This window comes from Malaclemys terrapin, chromosome 1 (genome assembly GCF_027887155.1).
Source record: "Malaclemys terrapin pileata isolate rMalTer1 chromosome 1, rMalTer1.hap1, whole genome shotgun sequence".
NCBI lineage: Eukaryota > Metazoa > Chordata > Testudines > Emydidae > Malaclemys > Malaclemys terrapin.
In genome coordinates, this window is record NC_071505.1 from 88,348,747 (window position 1) to 88,374,982 (window position 26,236).

Genomic DNA, 26,236 nt, shown 5'->3' on the forward strand with positions numbered 1-26,236 from the left:
GACCACTAGGTCCGACTGCCCATATCTCGCTTGTCACATGGGAAAGATAATGGAGCAGCTGATACTGGATTCGATTAAAAATTAAAGTAGGGTAATGTAATTAATGCAAATCAATATGGGTTTATGAAAAATAGATCCTGTCAAACTAACTCAATATCTATTTTTGATGAGATTACAAGTTTCGTTGATAAAGGTAATAGTATTGATGTAATATACTTAGAATTCTATAAGGCATTTGACTTGGTAACGCATGACATTTTGATTAAAAAACTAGGAAGATACAAAATTAACATGGCACACCTTAAATGGATTAAAAACCGGTTAACTGATAGATCTCCAAATTTAATTGTAAATTGGGAATCATCATCAAACAGGTGTGTTTCAAGAGGGGTCTTGCTGGGATTGGTTCTTAGCCCTACACTATTTAACACTTTCATTAATGACCTGCAAGAAACCATAAAATCATCACTCAAAGTTTGCAGCTGACACAAAAATTGAGGGCGTGGTAAATAATAAAGAGATGTCACAGAAACAGAGCAATCTAGATCGTTTGGTAAGCTGGGCAGAAGCAAACAATATGTATTTTAATAGGGTTAAATGTAAATGTACACATCTAGGAACAAAGAACGTAGGCCATTCTTACAGGATGGGCGACTCTATCCTGGGAAACAGTGACTGAAAAAGATTTGCGGGGCATGGTGGATAATCAGCTGAACATGAGCTCCCAATGATACACTGTGGCTAAAAGAGCTAATGCGATCCTTGGATGCATAACCAGGGGACTCTCCAGTAGGAGTAGAGAGGTTATTTTACCTCTGTATTTGGCACTGCTGCAACCCCTACTGGAATACTGTGTCTAGTTCTGGTGTCCACAATTCAAGAGAGTGTTGATAGATTGGAGAGGGCTCAGAAAAGAGCCGTGAGGATGATTAAAGAATTAGAAAACATGCCTTAGACTCAAGGAGTTCAATCACTATATCTATTTAACTTAACAAAGAAAAGGTTAAGGAGTGACTTGATTACAGTCTATAAGTACCTACATGGGGAACAAATGTTTAATAATGGGCTCTTCAATCTAGCAGAGAAAGGTAACACAATCCAGTGGCTGGAAGTTGAAGTTAGACAAATTCAGACTGGAAATAAGGCATACATTTTTAACAGGGTGAGTGAGTAACCATTGGAACAATGTATCGGTTCTCCATCACTGGCAATTTTTTAAATCAAGATTGGATTTTTTCTAAAAGACATGCTCTGTGAATTATTTTGTGGAAATTCTCTGACCTCTGTTATACAATGGTCCTTTCTGACCTTGGAATCTATGAAACTAGGGTGCTGCTAATGAGGTATACAAAGCTTTTCACGTGAGGGTCACCAGTCTGAATCCAGCTCAGCTCAGTCAGGGATAAAAGGTGTTCCCGCATAATAGATGTATAGTGGCCCCTATGTATCAGACTTTCCCACAAAGTCTCCCCATGGACTTCCTTATAGCACTGGTCAAGCTGACCACTTACAAGTGCAGGAGAAGAAAGATCACTGATAAAAATGCCCTCTGTGACTGTGGGGCTATTTTCCTGCCTTGTACCAGTTTTAGATTCATCCATTAAGGTCAGATGGGGCTGTTTTGACCATGTAGTCTGACCTCTTGTACAATACAGGGTACAGAACTTCCCAGAAATAATTCCCATTCGAACTAAAGCAGACCTTTTAGAAAAACATCAACTCCTGATTTTAAAATTGACAATGGTTAATTACCCTCACAGTTAAAATATACAGCGTTCCTCTGGGCAGCATCCACTGACTCCCCACTTCAAAGCTTCTTGCGTCAGTGGGCACTGTGTGTGGTTCTCTGCTCAGTGGGCCCATAACACCTTTTTACTGCACCTTTCACCTCACTCCTGTTCCTAGCCCTCTTGAGTTGTCCCCCGTACTCAGCTGACCCCAGTTCCTTTTTTGATCCCTTCTTTACTCTGGGGGAGGGCCCTCCCTGCCCCAGTTCAAATAGATCAAAGCCTTCTACTAGCATTAAATCCACGCCATTGTTAAGATGACATTTAGGGTTAGATGCAAATTATTTAGAAATATCATAGAAATGTAGGGCTGGAAGGGGCCTCGATAAATCATCTAGTCCAGTCCCCTGCACTGAGGTAGGACTAAGGATCTAGACCATCATTGTTTCTAACCTGTTCTTAAGAACCTCCAGTAATGGAGATTCTACAGCCTCACTTGGTAATTTATTCCAGTGCTTAATTATCCTGAAAGTTCGGAAGTTTTTCCTAATGGCTAACCTAAATCGCTCTTGCTTCAATTTAAGAACATTACTTCTTGTCCTGTCCTCAGTGGTTAAAGGAAACAGTTCATCACCCTCCTCTTTATAACCATCTTTTATGTACTTTGAAGACTTATCTTGTGCCTCCTCAGTCTTCTCTTCTCCAGATTAAACAAACGTAATTTTTTCAATCTTTTCTTGTAGGTCATGTTTTCTAGACCTTTAATCATTTTTATTGCTCTCCTCTGGATTTTCTCCAGTTTACCCACACCTTTCCCAAAGTGTGGTGCCCAGAATTGTATACAATACTCCAGCTGAGGCCTTATCAGTGCAGAGTAGAATGGAAGATTGACAACACTCCTGCAAATACATCCCAGAATGAGGTACACTTCTTTTGCAACAGTATTACATTGTTGACTCATTTCGTTTGTGATCCACTATAAACCCCAGATCTTTTTCTGCAGTACTCGTTCCTAGGCAGTCATTTCCCATTTTGTATTTTACAGTTGATTATTCCCTTCTAAGTGTAGTACTTTGCATTTGACTTTATTGAATTTCATCATATTCATTGCAGACCATTTTTCCAGTTTGTGTTAATCATTTTGAATTCTAATCCTTTCCTCCAACCCCTCTCAGCCTGGTGTTGTCCGTAAACTTTAAAAGTGTATTCTCTATGCCATTTTCCAAATCATTTATGAAGATACTGAACAGAACCAGACCTATGACAGATCCCTCCAGGACCCCACTAGATATGCTCTTCCAGCTTGATTGTGAACCATAACTACTATTGGAGTACTTTTTCCAACCAGTTATGCACCCACCTTATAGTAGGTTAATTTAAGCTATATTTCCCTGGTTTGTTTATGATACAGTCATATGAGATAGTATCAAAAGACTTATTAAAGTTGAAATACATGATATCTATTAAAACAACAAGGAGTCTGGTGGCACCTTAAATACTAACAGATTTATTTGGGCATAAGCTTTTGTGGGTTAAAAATCCACTTCTTCAGATGCATAGAGTGAAAGTTACAGATGCAGGCATTATTATACGGACACATGAAGAGAAGGGAGTTACCTTACCAGTGTTGACAGGGCCAATTCAATCAGGGTGGATGTAGTCCACTCCCAATATCTATTGCTTCCCCATTATCAAAAATGCTTGTTACCCTGTCAAGCATATTAGATTGGTTTGACATGACTTGTTCTTGACAAATCCATGGTGACTGTTACTATTATCTTCTAGGTGCTTACAAATTGATTGTTTGTTTGATTATTTGCTCCATTATCTTTCTGGGTACTGAAGTTAGGTACTGTAAGGACTAGTCAGCCTAACTATCGAAAGGGGAATATTTGCCCTTTTCCAGTGCTGTTGGATCTCGCCCATCCTCCACAAATTCTCAAAGATAATGCCTAATGGCTCAGAGATCTCTTCAGACAATTCCTTAACTATACTAGAATGTATTTCATCAGGGCCTGCTAACTTGAAGACATCTACCTTGTCTAAGTAAATCTTAACTTTTTCCTTCCCTAGTTTAGCCTTGGATCCTACCCCATTTATACGGATGTTCACTATTGTTAGTCATCTAATCACTGCTAACCCTTTTGGTGAAAAGTGAAACAAAAAAGACATTTAATACTGTGGCCATTGCTGCATTTTCTGTTAGTCTTCCTCCTCACTGAGTGATGGACCAATTCTATCTGTACATGCTTCTAATGTATTTGTAGAATGTATTATTGTTACCCTTTATGTCCCTACCTAGTTTAATCTCATTTTGTGCCTTGGCCTTTCTAATTTTGTCCCTACATGCTTATGGGGATTTTTTATATTCATCCTTCATAATTTGACCTAGTTTCCACATTTTGTATGACTCTTTTTTTATGAGTTTCAGGTTGTTGAAGATCTCCTGGTTAAGCTAGGACGGTTTTTCACCAGACTTCCTAACTTTCCTATGCTTTGGGATAATTTGCTCTTATGTCCTTAATAATGTCTCTTTAAAAAACTGCCAACTCTCCTGAACTTTTTTCCCTTAGACTTGCTACCTAGGGGACATTATCTATCTGTTCTCTGAGTTTGTTAACGTCTGCATTTTTGAAGTCCATTCTCTTCATTCTGCTTTTTTCCTTCCAACCATTCCTTAGAATTATGAACTCTATCATTTCATGATTACTTTCACCCAAGCTGCCTTCTACATTGAAATTCCATTTTCCAATGTGCAAATGAACTCATTAAATAATTTACCTAAAATGTCATTCCTGTTCATCTTCCGTAACACCCCATCCCATTGCAAATTGCATGTGTCTCTCGCTAGTGGCTGGAGTCCTAAACCTTGATACAAAGGATAGCTAATGTTGTATCTCTTTTAGTTAGTAAAGGCCTGTGATTTTGATGCTGAAGTTCCTGAGTGCTAGTCCTCATGTCATATATGTACGGCGAAGCTGGTAACTGCAGTGTCTACAACCAGGGGTCCATTTGACTGACTGTAGGGAGCTGAACTCTATTAAGTAAAACAGGAAAATGGATGCTGAAGGGAACCATGAGTGAATCTATGAACGTTTTATGCAAACTAATATGATAATGTATTGGTGGCCTACATTTGAGAAGAGATGGTGTCCTTGTATTATTGGAGATACCCGAATCCAGCTCCCACAGATCCTCAGAGGAAGTAAGGAGCTGGTCACCCTTTGGTACAAGGAAGTCCTGAAGAGAGAGGGGTTAACTTGATGAGCACCTTCACCACCCTCCCCTTCCCAGTTTAGTCCAAGAGTCTCCAAACATGTCCTACCCTCTCCCATTTCCTCTCCTTGGTCAGAAGGATGATCACCAGCTTGGGGTGCATCTGGTAGCCGTCTTCACTGAAGGACAAATTCCTCCCTTCAAAGGTGACATTAATCAGGTACCTAGAAGAGAGAAAAAAGATAGAAGATTTTAAACACATAGGAACCACACATAGAACAAGGACCTACCTCTCTGACCGCAGTTTAAATGAGGGTTGTAGTGACACTGCAATGGACTTGGAACAGCAGGGAGGGAATCAGAGAGGGAATGGGGAGAAGTAGCAGTGGCAGAGGGGTAACAGGAGAGCAGTTACTTAAGGATTTGAGAGAGACAGACTAAGGCAATCTGTCACGTTTCATTACTGGCCACTGTGATAGGATGATCACTTTCCTCTCTGGCTCTTGCTGAATTGCTGTGCAAGTAGTACCCATCACAACCATATTAGTGCAACCATGCTCACAATACTTAATTCCCCCTACCATAAAGGGCATGAATATTCCTCATGTGCTCCAGACCCTAGTCCTCACTATCTCTCAGAGAGGCATCTCCTTCACATATGATTGAATGATTGTGATGGGACAGGGGTATGGAGGTAGAGATACTACTCTCATCAGGTGGCCAGCTAGTGAGGCAGAGGGCTGCAGGGAGTGGAGTAAGTAAAGTGAGATGCACCTCTAGGGGCCCTATTCAACTGCCATTGACATCAATGTACTTTTTGGCATTGACTTCAATGGCAGCAGAACAGGGCCCAAAGCGTCTCTTTGAGGCATAGGATTAATTCACAGAATAAAGGCTCTCAGAGTCAGTGAAAAGTGTCTTTATCTAAGGATGGACTAGTTCATTGTATGTAGTGGGATCAAACAATAAAACTCACAAAGATGACCAGCCAACCAAATCACTGGAGCACCTTCTCAAGACTTCATTTGGTCTATAGCGGGTGCCTCATTGCTGAGCAGCCCAGTCCAGTCTTGGGTCATCCCATAATAAAAATAAAAATGGTCTATTAAACAGACCGAGCCTTGTACTCATCTACACTAAGGCCACTGTGCACCACTCTGTCAGTGAAAAGGGCTTTCAAGGAGACATAGCTTCCAGTTCTACTCACTTTAAAGCCCCTTGACACTGCCAAAGCATTTTAAAGAGGCCTTGCTGTACATGAGAATCAGGTCTATTGTTCTTAACCATTAGGATGTTCAAATGACGTGTTTTATTTTAAAATGACACTAGGAGTGAGGTATCAGAGGGGTAGCCGTGTTAGTCTGGATCTGTAAAAAGCAACAGAGAGTCCTGTGGCACCTTTATCTGTTAGTCTTAAAGGTGCCACAGGACTCTCACTAGGAGTGAGGGAGAGGATAGTTGAGTGGCTTCTAAAGGTTTCTTATAAGTCTCCCGTTTGTATATTTCACTTCAATTCACTATCCTGTTCCCGCAGAACTAGAATTTTTCATTACACACCTGCTATATCACAAGTAGAGTCACATAATCATAAAAGCTAGAAGTGACCATCTTATCGGCAGGGTTGGTCCCAATAACAACTTCTTCAGTGTTTTGTCCAGTCCCATTTTAAAATTACTCAAGCAGCGTTTCTACCACCTATATCAAAAGACTCTTCCACTCGAATATACCACTGACACTGGCAGACCAGATGCCAGCTCATGCCAAGCATCCCCGACCTCAATGGAACACTGACAAATACACAGCTGAAATCAGCCTGGCTCACTTGTGTCTTAGTATAGTTCAAATAAGTATTAGAATTATAAACATGTGCTTAGAATTTAGACTTTATGGAATGCTTACAATCTCACTTGTATCATCTGTAATCAATACTGTAAGATAATATTTAAACGTTTGTATTATAAGCCTCTATGACTGTGTAAATCACAGGTAAAGTGCTGAGCTCCAACTGACAGTGTTATATCCTGGCTAACAAGGAAGGCTCATCAACAAGAGATGAACTATTGTGGAACATTAAAAAGGACAAAAGACTTTGTTGATTGCTTTCCCCACCACCACCCCCATGAAGATGAGACATGCAAGTGAATTTCTCCCATCAGCTGAGTATGCAGCTGAAAGCACAAGGAAGGAAGAGAATAAGATCCCTTAACAAGAAGGAACTTTATCTCATGCCTGGGGGCAAGATTTCTAGGCATAAACAAAGGATCCTCAGCTGCTTAGCCTGGGTTAGCCCTAAAAGACATAGAGCTTGCTGATTATAGAAGCTTCTATTATCTTTTGAAACTTAACATTGGAACTCACTTGTGTATGTATGCTTGCCTGCTTTAACCTTATAAATTACTCTCTGGCTTTCTTTTCCTATTTCATAAATTTTGACATAGTTTATTATAAGATTGGCTACAAGCATCTCTGCTGTGAGATCTAAAGTGTAATTGACTTGGGGTAAATTACTGGTCCATTGGGACTGGGAGTAACCTGAATATTGCTGTGATTCGCAGTATAAGGGACCATCTATCACAAAAGTCCGGTTGCCTGGCTGGCAAGTGCTCAAAGGGACTGTCTGTGACTCCATGTTAAGGCCGTTATAGTACCTGAGGAGATTACACCTGATCATTGGTTGGCAAAATCTAAGTATAGAACTCACAACCAGCTCGGGGTTTGTGCCCTGTCTCTTAAAAGTCTGCCCTGAGGTTGATACTCGCTCTTGAGCCTCTGCAGGACAGCTTAACAAACACATTTTGTTAGGAAATGTTTCCTGATACTCAACCTAAATTTTCCCTTTAATTGCACTTGAATGATCCTAAAAAATCCTTCTCCCTTTGAGCTATTTAAACCCTCCGAACATTTGTAGATGATTACCATTACTAACCCCATCATAATTTAACCAAATGACTGTATACACAATCAGTCAAGTTTTTATAAAGTAACTAATAATTTGAGGTGCCCCCCTTTATGGGTGCCCAATTTGAGTCCAAAGGTTCTGATTTTCAGAGAGGTGGGTGCTTATCATTTTCTAAAATTCAGGCCTCTTTTATGATGAGTTCTGTTAGGCACCCAAAATCACTAGTCATTTTTTTAAATCTTGGCCATGTAATGTGTGGAACATTTCCTCATGCTATAAGTCCTCCAGTCTCAGAACCACTTTTGTTGCTTTTCTCTGAATTCCCTCCAATTATTTTGCATCATTCTGGTACTGATATGTCCAGAACAGCACACGGTATTTTAGGTGAAAGGCTCCCTCAGAGCACCAGAAAAATTGATAAGATCCCTTCAGTGTGAGGCCAGCATGAGAACTATTTCAGTGTGGGTTAGGAGGCAGCTTTGTTTCAATGTTTAGAAAACAGTGAGAGAAAAAAAAAAAAGAAGAGATTAACTATGCATCAATATTAAATATTTCTCACAACCTCCCAAGAGCAATAACATTGGGGGAATCTCCATCACCACAGCATGGAAAGTTCATGGAAATCAGCAAGAGCTATTTGGCAACAGGGTTTCTTTTCTTTTTATTTTTCATTGCAAAGATCAGAACCATACTAATTAGGGAGGAGTCAGGAGTTGCATTGAGATTTGCACCTAAAGCAGCACTAAAATCCCTCTGTTTCACACTTTAATGACTGAATTTAGTCTCCAAAATTGGTACAAGAACTCTTCAGAGAGTTCTCTTTCTAGCCCGGTAGTAACATATTTGCCAACTTTTACAGGGGGGAATACTTAAACGTGCTCCCTCCTGGAAATGTTGCCCTGCTTTCCTTACATTTCTTAAGATACTTGTATCCAAACAACTACCGTACAGCACCCATGATCTCCAGACCTTGGACACAGACTTGCACACTCTAAATAGTATCTCTGATATAGGCCACTTTTGAAATGTTAAAATTAAACCCATAGTCTTTCTCCTTGGTTGGGATAATGGACATGCGCTACACCTAGATTAGCCAAATGGATTTGCTTAGATCTGTTGGTTACTTCCATTTTCCGTCGCTGCCAGCCTGTCTTCCTGACTCACGAGCTCTGTTCGGCACAGAGATCCTGGGGACCCAGGGAAGTAGGCAGGACAGCCAAGGGTATGGGAGGTGGATGGTGATGGGGAGATGGGCCTCTGGGTGTGGATATTAGTTAACAGGGATTGGGGGGGGGGGGCATGAGAGGCTGAGCAGGGATGCATGAGGGACCTGAGGGAGAAGCCGCTTGTGAAGGGCAGATGGGGGCCTGCAGCTGTGTAGACGGCCTGGGGTGATGGAAGCCCAGTGCTTCTGTATCAATGTATTAGTGTCTGAAAGGCTCCCTGGCACAGCAAGCCAACTGCGTACAAGACAGTACCACTCACAGAGCTGACTGACTGTGCTCACCACCATCAGCACACTAAGGGCCCACACATGGCATTGCTGCCTTGGTATGTGTCCCAAACAGCCCTCGTCTCCTCCAACCAGCTGCTCCCAAGTAAGACCTACATTCTGCCAGAACCCCCCAAAACACCACCTCCCCCAAGCAAGGAGCTGAGTGGGAATGGGGGTGAGCAGGGAGACTGCTCAGCATGTCTGCACTGAGGCATTAGCTATGGAGGGAGGAGACATGTGTGCAGTGGGTGGTGGATTGGGAGCGGTGAGGTAATTCAGAGAAGATGAAATCATGGTTGTAGGTTGCAAGGGTTGGGTGAGTAGTTAACTAGTGATACCCTGGTTTTTTTTATGCTTTAACTGATGATACAGGCACTTGAGTGATCTTAATTGCCTTTTAACAAAGCTTTCTGTTTGTTGGAATAATCATAATACATGCATTTCTCTAGCACCTAATTTCAAATATTAAAGGGTCAAAAATCCTGCCTTCATTTACACCTTGTGCTGCCCCTTTGGGTTCAGTGGAGCTGCCAAGAGTGCAAAGGCAGAATCCTTAGGGAATTAAGATGCACACAATATTATCCTCATTTTACAGATGAGCAAACAGGAACAAAAAAGGTAAGTGACTTGACCCTAGTCACATAGCAAGTCAGTGGAAGACACCATAATAGCACCCAGGAGACCTAATGCCTGCTCCTGTGCTCTAACCACTAAGCTACATTCACTTTCCTAGATTTGAGATCGTCAGCACTCCTGGTTAATGATGAGTGGTTCCAAAGCCTCATGGAACAGGAAATAGAGCATTAAAATCATACAGAATGGCCAGTTTGGGATTCGACGGTTGCAGACGAGTTACTAGGACAACTTAAATGGCTTCAGCTAGTGATGGAGAAAACATGGGGAAAATAACTTTTTTTCTTTAAAAACATTAAACTGAACTTTTCTGAACCTCAGATACAGGTTTGAAGGGGATGAGTTTGAATACTGAGCTAACCAATTCTGCCTCTTGTCTCCAGTTTCTTGACTGCAGATTCTTTATTCCCAGAGCTACAGACAAGGTGAGCTGAATTGGAAAATGACCCAGCTCAGCCAGTAGAGGTCTCCAATACACCACATGCCCACACACACATGCACCCGTGTCCTGTCATTCCGTGTTACAGTCAGAAGCGACAAACAGCCAGTCTGAAAATGGCACAATCATCCCAATATCTGCTGCTTTCCCTAATTAGGCACCTCATAAAAGTAAAACCACCACTCCATTGGCAGCACCTTCTCAACAGTCCCACATCTCTTCATCCAGTCCTTCCCTCATCCCTGAGACAGTTAGTCCTCAAACCCCCTCACAGTGTCACCCAGCATTTCCGTCCATACTCAAGATGAGAGTCAAATCATGTAGTTAACAAAAGAAAACAACCCACCTCCCCCATCACTACTGAATCAAACCTGAATTCCCCAAACCTTTTTGAAGGTTCAAAGTCATTTTGGAGAACACCTTTCCCACACCACCTTTTTACACTTCTAACAACCACCTCTCTGCTTCTGGATTTTGGCGAGGGCTTGACATGCTCAAATATTGCAAAAGTGTTCTCATGAGCATTCCAGGCCCAGCTGGAGACACCTGAAATCTCTTGAGACAGGCTGTGATCATGAGCTATCAAGTCCAATTACACCGACCCACGGTCTAGATTAGCCTCCAGAGCAGAGCTAGGTAGGGAATGGTTTTCCTGTCCTCCAAAAATATTTGAGATATCAACATTTTTTGACATGTTAAATTGTGATGAAAAGCAGAAGTCTCAAAAATGTTCACAAACCAAATAATAAAATAAAATAATTACACATTGGTCTGGGTCACTCAAAATGTTTCATTTCAATTGCAGATGGGACACTGGATAGGGTGGGCCAGGGCTCTGAGGTCACATTGAGCATTCTGTCTCTTAGGTGCTGGGCTGGCTGGTTCTTGCTCACATGCTCAGGGTCTAACTGATCGCTCTATGTGGGGTCAGGAAGGAATTTCCCCTCAGTTCAGATTGACAGGGATCTTGTCGGGGGTTTTCCTGTCTGTGCAGAAGTGCGGGCCGCTTGACAGGATAATCATTTCCCTATCGTTGCAGGGGCCTCAAGCACTGCTGGACCCAGGTGCCCTCCTGCTCTTTGCCTGTGGCATGTAATAGTCTAGTCTCATGTGGGCCAGAATACTTTGGTCTCATTTTCATTGTTGGGTTTAGTGGGTGGGTTCTGGGTGGGTGTTGGTGGCCTGTGTATCCAGGAGAGCAGACTATATGATCTGGTGATCCCTTCTGGCCTTAAACTCTGTAACTCAAAACATTTTTTAAAACAAAAAACAAAAAAAATCTTTTTGTCTAAACTCACTCAAATGTTGACATGCTTTCAGTTGAACAAGTGATTTGTTCCCAGTATTTCTTTTGAGTCAAGCGATTTGTTCACTTGCCTTGGTTCACAAAAAGTTTCAGTTTTGACGAATCAGCATTTTTTGGAAAAAAAAAAAAAAAAAAAAACACCCAACAATTTATCCAAAAATTCCGGACCAGCTCTACTCCTGCACTTCTGGTGCTTAACCCAACTGATCTGCCAGACCTTTTGAAAGTTCACCCATCTTTCATTCACCCCATGCTCCACCTGCAATTCTGTGCCACATCAGCTGTTGCAGTGCTGATGGCTTATATTGCTGAGAAATGCAGACACGTCTGGCTGTTTTCATGGAGCATCTGGATGTTGTCAGGTGCAATTTATGGCAAAATAATTCCATGTAAAATAAGCACTGATTGGGCTTTCAACATGGTACAGGGCCTGGACTCTGCTCCTTCTACTGCAAGAGGAAACGAAACAGCAGAAGCCATTTAATTATCAGATTAAAATTTAAAGGAACAGTCTTTCACAGTCTGTCTCTCTCTTCCACTCCTTTCCATCTCTCTTTCAAATTTTCCACTGAATTTGATGAGATGTATTTTAAGGATAGAGGAAAACGAGGCAGCAAAGGGACTGGCTGAAGCATGGCATAGTGCAGGTATCCTGAGCAAAGGCAGCTAGAAAAGCTGTCCAAGTTACAGCCACTTTGTGACTAGTGAAACAAACCCTCACCACTGGTTTTAGTGAGCCATTCAGAGCTAGGGGCAGCCTTGTAAAATTCTCCTTGCCTATTCATGCAGTCATCTCTATTTATTTATTTTAATGGGTGAGTATAACATCATTTTTTCAATCTCATCAATCATCATGAAAAAGGATAGATGAGCAGATTTTGTGCCTGGGCTGGTAAAGCTCTTAATAAGAGGAGACATAGCCGGGGAGATGAGATTGGACATAGGAGGGACAGGGGGGACGAACACAAAGAGGCCCGCAACATACAGTGCTAGTAATGGGAGACAGGCTAAACGACATACATTAGGCTGTTTGTACACCAATGCGAGAAGCCTAGGTAATAAAATGGAGGAATTGGAGCTCTTGGTCCGAGAATTGAAACCGGATATCGTAGGAATAACTGAAACGTGGTGGAATGGCGGTCACGACTGGAACGCAGGTATGGAGGGGTATGCGCTGTTTAGGAAAGACCGGGATAAAGGTAAAGGTGGGGGGGTGGCATTGTATGTCAATAGTGAAATAAGCTGTAAAGAAATAATAGTGGATGGAATAGATAACACAGAGTCCGTCTGGGCGATACTCAAGCTGGGTAAAAGTACTACTAGAGCCTCTCCGGGGATAGTGCTTGGGGTGTGCTATAGACCACCGGGATCGACCCAGGATATGGATAAGGAATTGTTTAATGTATTAAGGGAGGTAAATACTAATAGAAACTGTGTAATTATGGGGGACTTTAACTTCCCGGATATAGATTGGGGAACAAACGCTAGTAGCAATAATAGGGCTCAGATGTTCCTAGATGTGCTTGCGGATCAATTCCTTTATCAAGTGGTAGCTGAGCCGACGAGGGGGGAGGCCATTTTAGATTTGATTCTGGTAAGTAGTGAGGACCTTGTTGAGGAAGTGGTAGTGGGGGACAACTTGGGCTCCAGTGATCATGAGCTAATTCGTTTTAAACTAAATGGAAAGAGTACCAGAATTAAGTCAAAGACTAGGGTTTATAATTTTGAAAAGGCCAATTTTAACAAATTAAGGGGACTGGTAAGGGAAGTGGATTGGGCAAACGTATTAAGGGACCTAAAGGCAGAAGAAGCCTGGGATTACTTTAAGTTAAAGATGCAAGAGCTGTCAGAGGCCTGTATCCCCAAAAAGGGAAAAAGATTACTAAGCAAGAGACTTAGACCGAGCTGGATGAGCGACCGGCTGAAAGGGGCGATTAGGAAAAAACAGAAAGCGTACAAAGAGTGGAAGAGGGGAGGGATCAGTAAGGAAACTTACCTTAGTGAAGTCAGAGAATGTAGAGATAGAGTGAGAAAGGCCAAAGGCCGGGAAGAGTTGGACTTAGCGAGGGGAATTAAAAGTAATAGTAAGAGGTTTTACAGCCATATAAATAGGAAGAAAGCAAAGAAAGAAGAAGTGGGACCGCTGAAGACTATAGCCGGAGAGGAGATTAAAGATAATCTAGGCATGGCGCAATATCTCAATGAATATTTTGCATCGGTGTTTAATGAGGCCAATGAAGGTATTAGGGATACTAGCACCGTTACAGAGGGGCATACGGGATGGGGGATTACCGCATCCGAGGTAGAAACAAAACTAGAACGCCTTAATGGGACTAAGTCGGGTGGACCGGACGATCTTCATCCGAGAATATTGAAGGAATTGGCGCGGGAAATAGCAGGCCCATTAGCGACTATATTTAATGAATCTGTAAACTCGGGGGTAGTCCCGTTAGACTGGAGAATAGCCAATGTGGTTCCTATTTTCAAGAAAGGGAAAAAAAGTGACCCGGGTAACTATAGGCCTGTTAGTTTAACATCAGTAGTGTGCAAGGTGCTGGAGAAGATTCTGAAAGAGAAACTAGTTGAGGACCTTGAAGTTAATGGCAAATGCGATAAATTACAGCATGGTTTTACGAAGGGCAGATCGTGCCAAACGAATCTGATCTCCTTCTTTGAGAAAGTAACGGACTTATTAGATAAGGGAAATGCGGTGGACCTAATATACCTGGATTTCAGTAAAGCGTTTGATACAGTACCCCATGAGGAACTATTGGTTAAAATGAAAAACATGGGGATCGATATGAAAATCCAGAGGTGGATAGGGAATTGGTTAATGGGGAGAATGCAGCGGGTCGTATTAAAGGGTGAATTGTCGGGTTGGAGGGAGGTTACTAGTGGAGTGCCTCAAGGTTCGGTTTTGGGACCCATCTTATTTAATCTATTTATAACTGACCTCGGGACCGATTGCAAGAGTGGGCTGATAAAGTTTGCGGATGATACGAAGGTGGGAGGAGTTGCAAACTCGGAGGAGGATAGGGATACTCTGCAGGGAGACTTGAATGAGCTTGTGAATTGGAGTATCAGAAATAGGATGAAATTTAATAGTAAAAAGTGTAAGGTGATGCACTTGGGGACGAATAATAACAATTTTAGTTACAAGATGGGGACGCATTGGTTAGAAGTAACGGAAGAGGAGAAGGACCTAGGGGTCCTTGTGGACCGCAGGATGACTATGAGTCGGCAATGTGACGTGGCGGTGAAAAAAGCCAATGCGGTCTTGGGATGTATTAGGCGAGGTATATCTAGTAGAGATAGGGAGGTCCTGCTTCCGTTGTATAAGGCGCTGGTGAGACCTCATTTGGAGTACTGTGTGCAGTTCTGGTCTCCAATGTTTAAAAAAGATGAACTCAAACTGGAACGGGTGCAGAGAAGGGCGACTAAGATGATCAGAGGAATGGAAAACCTGTCGTATGAAAAGAGATTAGAGGAGCTTGGGTTGTTTAGTCTGACAAAGCGAAGGCTGAGGGGGGATATGATTGCTATCTTTAAATATATCAGAGGGGTTAATACAAGGGAGGGAGAGGAATTATTCCAGTTTAGTACTAATGTGGACACGAGAACGAATGGATACAAACTGGCCGGGGGGAAGTTTAGGCTTGAAATTAGACGAAGGTTTCTGACCATCAGAGGGGTGAAATATTGGAACGGCCTTCCGAGGGAAACGGTGGGGGCGACGGACCTGTCTGGTTTTAAGATTAAGTTGGATAAGTTTATGGAGGGAATGGTTTAATGATAAAACATAGTAGCCAAGGAAAACCAAGCAATGGTACATGAACAGCGTAATGGCCAACAAGGGTCAGGCTAGAGACTCTTGCCTATATGCTCGGGGTATTACTGATCGCCATATTTGGGGTCGGGAAGGAATTTTCCTCCAGGGTAGATTGGCTGAGCCTCTGGAGGTTTTTCGCCTTCCTCCGCAGCATGGGGCAGGGATCACTAGCAGGAGGGTCTCAGCCGATTGAAGTCACTAAAACACAGGATTGGGGACTTCAACGGTAGAGTCCAGGGAAGGGTCTTGCGGCCTGCAGCATGCAGGGGGTCAGACCAGATGATCATAATGGTCCCTTCTGACCTTAATGTCTATGAGTCTATGAGTCTATGAGTCCTTCGAGCTAAATGGCAATACAGACATTTAAGACATTAGTTTAGTTTATATGTGCCATCAACTTCTATATAAAATACGTGGAGCTGGTGTAAATGGATGTAGCCCCCCACTGTTTTCAATGGAGCTACACCGGTTTAGGCCAGCTGAGGATCAGTTGATGAAGTCTGGTTTTCCTGATGCTTTATCCTGACTTGTAAAATGTTCATTTCTACCAGAAGGGACATCATCACTTACGTCTTATTGCTATTTCTCCATTATCTCCTGGAAGACATTTTTAAAAAAATGTGTGCTAATACTGCCATACTCTTGCTCCTGCTACGTGTACTTTCAGGGCAAATGGATTTAAGTATGAGCATTTTCCATCACTCCCGCAATAGAAATAAAGGCAAACATACAAGTTAACATCAGTGTATTGCATTTTTTTTCCTATTTATTTATTTTCAGTGAATTTATCACTTGGGAAAGATGCTGAGATGACAGCACCTGGAGATGGTGTTCGTATTTATCCCAGAATCCATACATCATGGACAATGGCAGGGCAAGTTTCCCACACATACACAGCGCAATCCTAACTAAAGGAGACTATCCCTGGGAATGAAAGAGAAGTTCAGTTTCCATGGCCCATGCAGTCCTCTGCCCCTCCATTGAGAGCACTAACAAAAAGGCCTATCACTGGCAATTGTAATGGCTGTTTCTGCAACATGGACCCTTGTCCATTAGGAACTGTACTGAGATGGGACTCATTTTGCAAAGGCTGCTGAATGGCCATCAATTAATAACAGCTTTCAGGCACTACCAGCCTGGGGAAGGATTGATGCGGATGACTTAAAGATGAAAGGCCATATCATCCCACAGTCTCCCTGAGCCATCCAGTCTCCTCAGTAACTTTCTTTAACCCACCAAAGAACATCCAGAGCCTGATTCTTCAGTGCCTAGCACCCTGCACAGTCATTCACACCTAGGAAAGAATAGCTGAAAGACACTGCCTGCCACGCTGGCAGACCAGGTGCCAAAGTCCCCATGTCTCAGCTGAACACTGACAAACTCAGAGCTGGAATCAGTCTGGCTCTCCTGTGCGTTAGTATTGCTAAAATAAGTATTAGAATTATAAGAATGTGTTTAGTGTTTATGGAATGCATGTAAATTGCTGCCTGAATTAATCTCACTTATAGCATGTCTCCCATACTGTAAGGTATTATTTGAGCCTTTACATGTAAGCCTCTGTAACCATGTAAAATCACCAGACAGGAGAAAGACATTAACTAGTGTGAAATGCTAGTCTACAACAGTAGGTGTTATGGCCTGCCCAACAAGGAAGGCCTATTGACATCAGATGAACTAGTCAGTGTAGAACATTAAAGAGGAATAAAGACTTTTTTGTTTACTCTCCCCCTCCCCATGAAGATGAGTCATGCAAGTGAATTCCTCCCATCAGCTGAGTTTACAGCTCAAAGCACAAGGGAAGAAGGGAATAAAAACCCCTAACATGGAGGAACTGTCTTAATATGCTGCTTGGACTCTGCAGAGCAAGGATTACTAGATGTAAGCAAAGTGCCTAGCCTGGGTTAGCCCTCACGGACATATAGAGCTTGCTGATTATATAAGCTTCTATTACCTTTTGAAATTTAACACTGGAACTCATTTGTGTGGGGGTGTACTGGCTTTAACTTTATAAATAACTTTCTGGTTTCCTTTTCCTATGTCATAAATCTTTAGATAGTTTATTATAGGATTGGCTAAAAGCAGGAGTGGCAGGTTTGTAGAAATTTTGGTGGTGCCCAGAACCCCCCCCCCCCCCCCGAAACTCTGCCTCCCACCTGCCTAAGGCTCTGGGAGGGAGTTTGGGCACCGCCGGCCCGTCCCGCCCCCGAGCCCCCGGCCCGGCCCCGCTCCGCCAGCCCGGCACCGCTCTGCCGGCCCGGCCCCCGAGCCCCCGGCCGGCACCGCTCTGCCGGCCCGGCCCCCGAGTCCCCGGCCCGGCACCGCACCGCTGGCCCAGCCCCTGAGCACCCGCACAGCCGGCCCCGCATGTCCCGATTTTCCCGGACATGTCTGGCTTTTTCGGATTTCCCCCCGGATGGGGATTTGGAGCCCAAAAAGCCGGACATGTCCGGGAAAATCCAGACGTATGGTAACCCTAAGTAACCAGAATATTGCTGTGATTCGTTGTGCAAGGGACCATCTATCACAAAGATAGGCTTCCCTGGGTGGCAAGACAGAATTCAGAGTACCCAAGGGAACTGTCTGTGACTCCATGTTCATGCTTTGTTATAGTGCCTGAGGAGTTTACACCTGATCATTGGTTGGAGAAATCACTCACAACCAATTTGGGGTTTGTGCCATGGTTCTTAACAGTTTATCCTGAGGTTGGTACTTGCTCTTGAGTCACTGCAGGACAGCTTAAAACTGCCACCCTGATCTGGTGGTATTTTATATTCCTAAATGACAAGGGCCAAGCAGTGAAGAATGAGGCCCTTAGTAAGAAAAGTAGGTACAGTTCGGGATGGGATGATCTGATTTAGAACAAACAACAGGCTCAAATGTTCACTTCCCGCCTCATCCCACCAAAAATAATCCTGAAACCCAGACCAACCTCCTGCAAAAAAGACTTTGGTCTTTGGATTTGATTAACTTATTTTTACAAATACTGTCCACACCAAAGCTGACCAAAAACTGTCTTTCAAAGTTGTTCTCAGTGGAAAAAACGGGTTTTCTACTCAAACAATTTTTTCACAAAAGTGTCTGCTTTCCATGGAAAATGTCAGCTTTACATAAAAAAAACCCAAACATCTGAAAACTGAAAAGATTTTGGCCAAAATACAGAAACTTTTCATTTGGAAATGCCACCAGAGTGACATATGGAGGCTGTGGTTTGGGTGCCTCCTACCCCCATTCTCCTCTATGGGCCAGGTCCCCAACCAGATTTCACATCCATGATGCAGGGTGGCTGGCCAGCGATCCCCATGATGCGCTGCCACAGCTCAGCAACAGGGGAAATAGGAGATTTACTTCATCCAGGGAGCCCTAGCCAATGAGCAGCATGTGGGCATGAAGTACAAATTACAACTCCAGTGAAGCACTGAGATGAGATTTCCAAATCCAAATCTTCAATTTTTAACCAAAAGTTTTCAGCTGAAAATATTTAGTTTTTGATTTTTTGCCAAAACATTGAAATGTTCTGCAGAAAAAAATATAAAATTCTGACCAGCTCTAGTGCACCTTTCTGCACTTCCTGGGTCCTCTGGGACTGGACGTGAAAATCCCATGAGAGGAAACCAGTTCTGACAATATTTCAGATCTGGCTGAAGCTGGAAAGTCCTATAAATCTCATGGGAAATAAGCCCATTCTCATAAACTTTCCTAGCTCCAGAAGTTTAGATTAACTGAACATCCAACCCTTCAAAGTTCACCCCATTGCTCGTATGAAAGAGGAGCTTTAGACAAGGGGCAGTGAAGCTGGTTAGATGAAATATGAACAAAACAAAACCATCAGCCAAAGCATGGCTCAAGCCACACACCTTTCAGGTTTTAAAAAATTCTGGCTAACTAATTTTTGGTTTTAAATGTTATTTTTCATTTCCACAGCTGCCCGTCCTTGCTCGGTCAGTAGGAATGGATGTGCTAATGACATCACTGTTCTCCTGGGCATTTCTATCCAAACTGGAAGCTGGAACACTGGAAATCTATTTCTTTTAGGCTGCACTGGGCAGCAAGAGTATGGAAAATCACATTTGTCAGAAGACCTGTCCGTAGGCAATAATTACTCCTTGGTACTCACCAAACAGGTTCCTGACATAAGGCAAATACAGAAAGGCCAAGAGATGCGCTTCAGATCTATTTATCTTTCTTAGGTCTTCTCTACAATACACAATTTTGTCGACAAATGTCAGGTTTCGTTGACAAAACAGCAGAGATGTACACCCAATAACGCAACTCTCGACAATTTAACTCTCCTGCTACACCAACATAATAAAACCACCTCGATGAGCAGCATAGAGCTTTTTGCGACAAAGTTAGAGTGACACAGTGTCAGTGTAGACACTCCTCTTGCTTATGTTGCCCTAAGTGGCCTCCAGGAGGTGTCCCATAATGCCCATCATGACCAGTCTGGTAAGCAGTTTCTACTCCGCTGCCCTGCCAGGAACACAGGCATGCACCCCTCCCCCTTTAAAGCCCAGAGAATTTTTTGAAATTCCACTTCCTGATTGCTCGGCGTGGACAGCTCACATCATATCTTCCCAGCTGACCGTGCCAGCTTTCCGCAGCAAATGGGTTTCCGCATGTACACCAGAGTTGCTGTACCTGTTGAGTCTGTGGAGAGAGGAGGCTGTGCAGTTGCAGTTCCGATCCAGCCATAGGAACTTTGACACCAATGAGCAGATTGCTTGTGGCATGGATGAGAAGGGGCATTAAAGGGACACACAGCAGTGCCAGGCTAAGATCGAGGAGCTGAGGCAGGTGTACCAAAAGGCAAGGGAAGCCAATTGTCATTCTGGTGCGGCACCAAAGACATGCCATTTCTACAAGGAGCTGCATGCCATCCTTGGCAGCGACCCCCACCTACACCACCAAGAGCCTCGTGGATACTTCAAGGAGACTGAGGCAGCGGCCAGCAGAGTCAACCCTGAGGAAGAAGAGGAGGTCACGATGGAAGAGGACATGAGACAGGCGACAGGCTCCTCTGGAGGCGTGGTGAGCTAGGACCTCTTTTTGACTCTGGAGGGGTCTAGCCAATCCCAGCAGTCTAGGTTTGCTGTGCCTGAAGCAGGAGAGGGGAGCACCGATAAGTATTCCTTTTGCTTTGATAGTGCACGGTTACATGTGAATTAAGAGATTGAAATTAACACTAGGTCCATCTGCATCTGCTTCATATTCCCCTGTGCAGCTATGCAGTTGGGGCCCTGTAGAAAAGTTTGTTGATGCACACCAAGATCTCCCTGGGAATCCTCCATAGAGATCGCTAGGAAACTTTCCTGCAGATACTCTGCAATCCTCTGCCAAAGGTTCCTTCACAGAGCTGTTTTGTTTCTTTTCCCGTTGTGGGAAACTACCCCACCAATCAACAATTACTTCTGCAAAAACCAAAGCAACACACAGGCGACCAACATACAGACCCGGTCTGAAGTCACACATGCAGGAGCTGCATCCTTGCATCTTCGGTAACCCTCAGTAGTGTGATTTCAGCTTCAATCACTGCTGCCTGTGGAAAACGATGCCAGTATTCAGAATAGTGTCCCTAGGTGCTTTGTATTGATCCCCTTTTGAAACCATCCAGACCCTTTGTCCCATCTTGCACCACCCCAGGCCAAACTCACCATGCTTAGTGTTGTGCCCAAGCTTTGTGCTTGCCAAGGGAAAATGGGAAAGAGGTATATGCAACTTTTATGATCCAATAGTGTGAGTACAGTCATAATACTGACTCAGTGTATTGTTTCTTTTGCTTCTGCAGATGTGCCCTTGAGGGTCAGCTCCTACACACTGGTGGATCGCCTCCGTCAGATAAGGAGGTGAACGAGGAAGAGTAAGGAGGATATGTTTCATGAAGTGCTGCAATCGTCAAATCAGACTGATAGCAAGCACAGAGCATGGAGAGAGACAATAAATGAAAAACTAGAAATGGCTAGCCAGGAGAGGAAACAGGGTCAGGAGCAGATAATAAAGCTCATGGAAGACCAAACAGACATGCTGAGGTCCCTGATTGTGCTGCAAGTGGAACACATGCATGCTCGACTCCCCCTGCAGCCCGTACAGAACTGCCTTCCTTGCTCTTCCCAAACTCCCCCCACATATTCCTCTCATGTTCCCGTCTGTCACAGTACTCCTTGCACACCAGCCTTAGGGACATTTTCCATAACGACAGCTGGACTTACACACCAATGTGAGATCCTCACTTCAGCGAGTGCTGCTCACTGTCATGTCCCTTGTAAAAAATGTAAATCTGTGTATTGCAGTTTAATAAATATTTAGGCTTACAAAGACTATGATTATTTGTGACCTACACATTATTGGGGCTCATTGTCAAAATGCTGATTCAAATCCTCCCTGATTCAAATAGCGCCCCTCCCCCCGTTGAGCCCCTCTAAAAGGCCAAGTGTCTGGCTGCTCAAAAACAGCTGCCAAGCGATTGACCTCAACACTCCACTCATGGGAAAAACTTTCCCCCCTAGGCTTCACAAATGTTATGCAGAGTACTGCTGGCTGCTATGACCATGGAACTATTTTCTTCATTGAGGTCTAATCTGCTGAAAAGCAGCACCAGCGACCCTTTAATGTGTCAAACGAACATTCTGCAGTCATTCTGCACCTGCTGAGCCTCTTGTTGAAGCACTCCTTGCTGTTCTCAAGGTTTCTGGTGTAAGACTTCATGAGCCACGGGAGTAAGGGGTAGTCTGGATCTTTCAGGATCACTAAGGGCATTTCCACATCTCCTATTGGAATCTTCTGGTCTGGAAAGAAAGTCCCCACTTGCAGCTTTCTATACAGGCCAGTTTTCCTGAAGATGCATGCGTCAAGCACCTTCCCTGACCATCCTGCATTGATGTCAGTGAAATGACCCCGGTGACCGACCAGCACCTGCAATACCATAGAGAAGTAGCCCTTTCTGTTGATGTGCTCCATTGCAAGATGGTCTGGGTCCAAAACTGGGATATGTTTGCCATCTATCACTTCACCACAGTTAGGGAATCCTATTGTCGCAAAGCCATCCACTGTTTCCTGCACATTGCTCAGAGTCCCAGTCCTTCGTAGCAGGAGGCGATCAATGGCCCTGTACATTTGTATCACCACAACCTCCACGGTGGACTTCCCCACTCCAGACTGATTCAGTGTGGAGTTGCCAGCTTCTCCACCAGTAGGGCAGCTCTCATTCTGATGTCCTTGCACCGCAGGGTGGGGATGAGCTCCACACAGAATACAAGGAAGGTGGCTTCACGCATACAAAAGTTCTTCAGCCACTGCTCATCATGCCATACCTGCATCACAATCTGATCCCACCACTCAGTGCTTGTTTCCCAAGCCCAATAGCAATGGTCCACCATGTGCAGCTGCTCCATGAATGCCAATATCAATCTTGAATTGTTTCTTTCCATGGCACACAGAAGGGCAGGCAGCACGGATTCCTGTTCAGATTCATAGCTCATGAAATACTGCAGGATCAGCCACATTGTGTTCATAACTCTTGTAACAAGTCTGGTGAGAAGCGCAGGATCCATGCTTTCAGGCAGGGATGGCAGGCACAAAGTTTGTAGGGGCAGTAGAAAAATGGCGCGAAATGCAGTCAGAAACCATTGGAATTATGGGACAGAGAAAATCATGTGGTGGTGATCCCATCCCCAGGATGCACTGTGATCGATTCCCAGAACTCCAAGTGGGAGAAGGTGGTGATTTGCACCATGGGATAGCTACCCACAGTACACTGCTCTCTGTTGGTGCTGGAGCACCAACTGTGGACACACACTGTCCACACAAGGAGCATTGTGTGAACATGCACAAGTGATGTAATTACAGCGGTTTATGATCGTCGACATAACTTAAGTCGACTTAACTCTGTAGTAACATGGCCTTAGAGACCAATCATGCAAACAGTACCAGGAATAACACCAAGAGAAGCCACTTTGAAGTCACTGGGACTATTCATGACAGTATTACATCTAGTAGTAAGTGCCTGCAGGATCAGGACCATTGGTATGTCCTAGGTGCCTACCACCATGGTATCTAAGTACCAGAATGTTGTTACGTTTATCTGGAACTCATTCCAACTTCTGAGCTGGAAACCAGGGCCAGAAATTTTGTGAGCAGAACAGATTTTCCTCCAGAGATTTCAGGTCCTTCTTCTTTCCAGTTGGGCTATTAAAATCTGCCAGAAGACATTTCCTTCCAGCATTTCGGTGCTGTCTGAAACGGAGCAATGCTGAGGCAGCTCAGGAAACTGAAATAAAGCATTTATGTTTTTTTGAAAAATCAGCAAATTAAATGAACTTTTTCAACCCATCAAAAAACGTTTGGGGGCTTTGGGTTAGTAATCATTTACCTGACACCAAAAACGTACACTCCACTTTAAATGATGTAGAATTTGGTGCAGTCACTACCAAAACTTCACCACCAAAGAAGTCTTGACTCAACATTACTTTGTCTGAAGTGGTGCATCCTCTTTCTATACACACAAGGTAGCATGGCGGTGGTTTAAATCCTTCCAACCTTTTCATCGGGGAGTTGATTAGAAGGAACAGATAATCGCTTCTGTCAGTACTGTGTGGGGGTTAGAACTCTGCTGTTCCTCCTTTGTCAGAGGACCAGTTCTCTCTACTCTCTCTCTCTCTTCCGTTCTCTCTCATCTCTCCCTCTGTGGGTTGATGTTTCCATGGAAACGTGTTCTTTAATGCCTCTGAAATTACATTGCAGTTAAAGTATTAACCCTTTCCTGGCCAAGGCAGGCCGCAAAGATTTTTTTCCCCCCTTTTAAAACTTCCTTGAGATTGTTTTGTTAAAAAACTAGGAAAGCCTCATTCCTAGTCCTGAGAAGCCAGCACATCCAGTATTCACCTTACAGTGGATGTGGAGTGGTGTGTGCTGGGTGTGGGCGGGAGGAGGCTGTGTCTACAGAATGGTCTGATTTAAGATTTTAATTATACAACTCACTGATTTTATTTTTATTTTTATGTAAAGCCACTCTTGAAATGTCTCTCCACACCCAAACAGGAAAAATGCTTGTAGCAAAAGAAGTGGAGTGGGAGAGCTAGGAAGAAACAAAGCTGCGAGCACTCACACAGTGAGGGGACAGCTTGGGGAAATACCAGAGCAGAAGCACTAAAATCAGTTGTAACAACAGTGAGTAGCAGCATCTTCATTGCAAATTGTCATAATCACAGCCATCTCCACTCTTTCTCCAGCCAGACTCCTCTTCTTCCTCATAATCATGCCCGTAATTAGCCACTATATTCCTCATTGCCACTCAAACTGACATCGTTATGCTCAGGGCAATCAATGCCCTCATCACCACCAGCACCCTCATCTCTGCTACTGCTCCTATTAACATCATCTTCACCACCCAAATCTGTGCCATTGTCATCACTAGCATCCTTATCACAACCACTGTAATACTAGCTGTCACACTCACCATCAGCTCCAGCACAGCCACAACCCTCTACTCATTGCCTTCATCACAGCCAGCCTCGTTGTGTCATCATTATAACCCTCTGCTTCTGCAGGCTCACTACTGCATAACCCTCTTTGGGTGTCTCTGGTGCTCTGTGGCCACCACTGAAGCAGTCCCTGCTGGCATGCCACGTGTACCATGGCACAGCCAAGCACGTGAACTGCTAGAGCTCTTGCAGCTGGGTGGGTCCCATTATGTGTTTCTCCCACCACCAAATTCCTCCCAGGTCTCCACACCCTGTCCGCCCACCACAGAACCTTCTCCTCCTGGCAATTTATGTCCTTCTCCAACAGAGGGACAGAGGCAGCAGCAGATTCACCCTCGGCAGACTCATCACCGTGCTCTCTGCTGACCTCAGCAGGTTTATCACAGCTGTAATCTCTATTGCAACTATACCTGCTGCCATCCTCCACATGATCTCGACCACCACTGTAAACATTAGTGAGGTCTACAAAAAAGAGGGTCAGCCATGTGGCCCTAACTCCCCTTTCCAGACTTTCAATCCGCTTCCTGATTTCACGCACTCCCTCTGTCTGCCCACAAAGTCACCCGGCCTGACAACTCTCCGAGCCACGCCTTTCCAACTACATCACCCACATCCTCAACAGACATCTCTCTTGCAGCACAGCTCTTATGCTGTGCTCCCAATGTAGCACTTGAATGAAGTGCGAGTGCTACTCTAAAGTGAAGAGCTATCTTTTGGATGATAAATTCAAGCAAGGTCTTTTTTGCCTGCCTTTGGCAGACTCTCAAAATGAGAGTTAGAAGTAGTAGTTAGGAATTTTTCCATCAGAAAATGTTGATTCGTCAAAACCAAAGCTTTTCTTTAGGAAGGTTTCACAGGTTCAAGATAGAATTTCTGGTCAAACCACAGAGAGCAAATACCCCAGGGGTTAATGCACTCATCCAGGGTGTGGGAGGCCCAGGTCCCACTACTTGCTCTCCTTGATTTGGAGCAGGGAATGGATCCTGGATCTCCCACATCCCAGGTGAGTGCTCTAGCCCCCCCACCTAGAGAGCCAGCCTCTCTCTGGCCCAATGACTATTTCATTCTTTATACAAAGTGGAACAGCTCCAACAGGAGAGACTGAGACTGACTCTACAGCCCAGTGAACTTGGGCTTCCTCTATCCCAGGTAAATGGCCTAATCTCTGGGCTATTTGCTGTACTGCAGTAGAGCTGTCTGGCTCTCATTTTTTCAT

The 26,236-nt window shown here is 44.0% G+C and overlaps 1 protein-coding gene across 1 annotated transcript in view; it reads right to left on the bottom strand.

Annotated features, from left to right (window-relative positions):
* Nucleotides 1-26,236, bottom strand: part of GRIN2B (glutamate ionotropic receptor NMDA type subunit 2B) — a 270,066-nt gene that overhangs the window by 87,997 nt on the left and 155,833 nt on the right. The window contains exon 5 of the mRNA XM_054029921.1: nucleotides 5,053-5,167. Within this exon, the coding sequence (XP_053885896.1) occupies nucleotides 5,053-5,167 (115 nt within the window). The remainder of the gene's footprint in view (nucleotides 1-5,052; nucleotides 5,168-26,236) is intronic.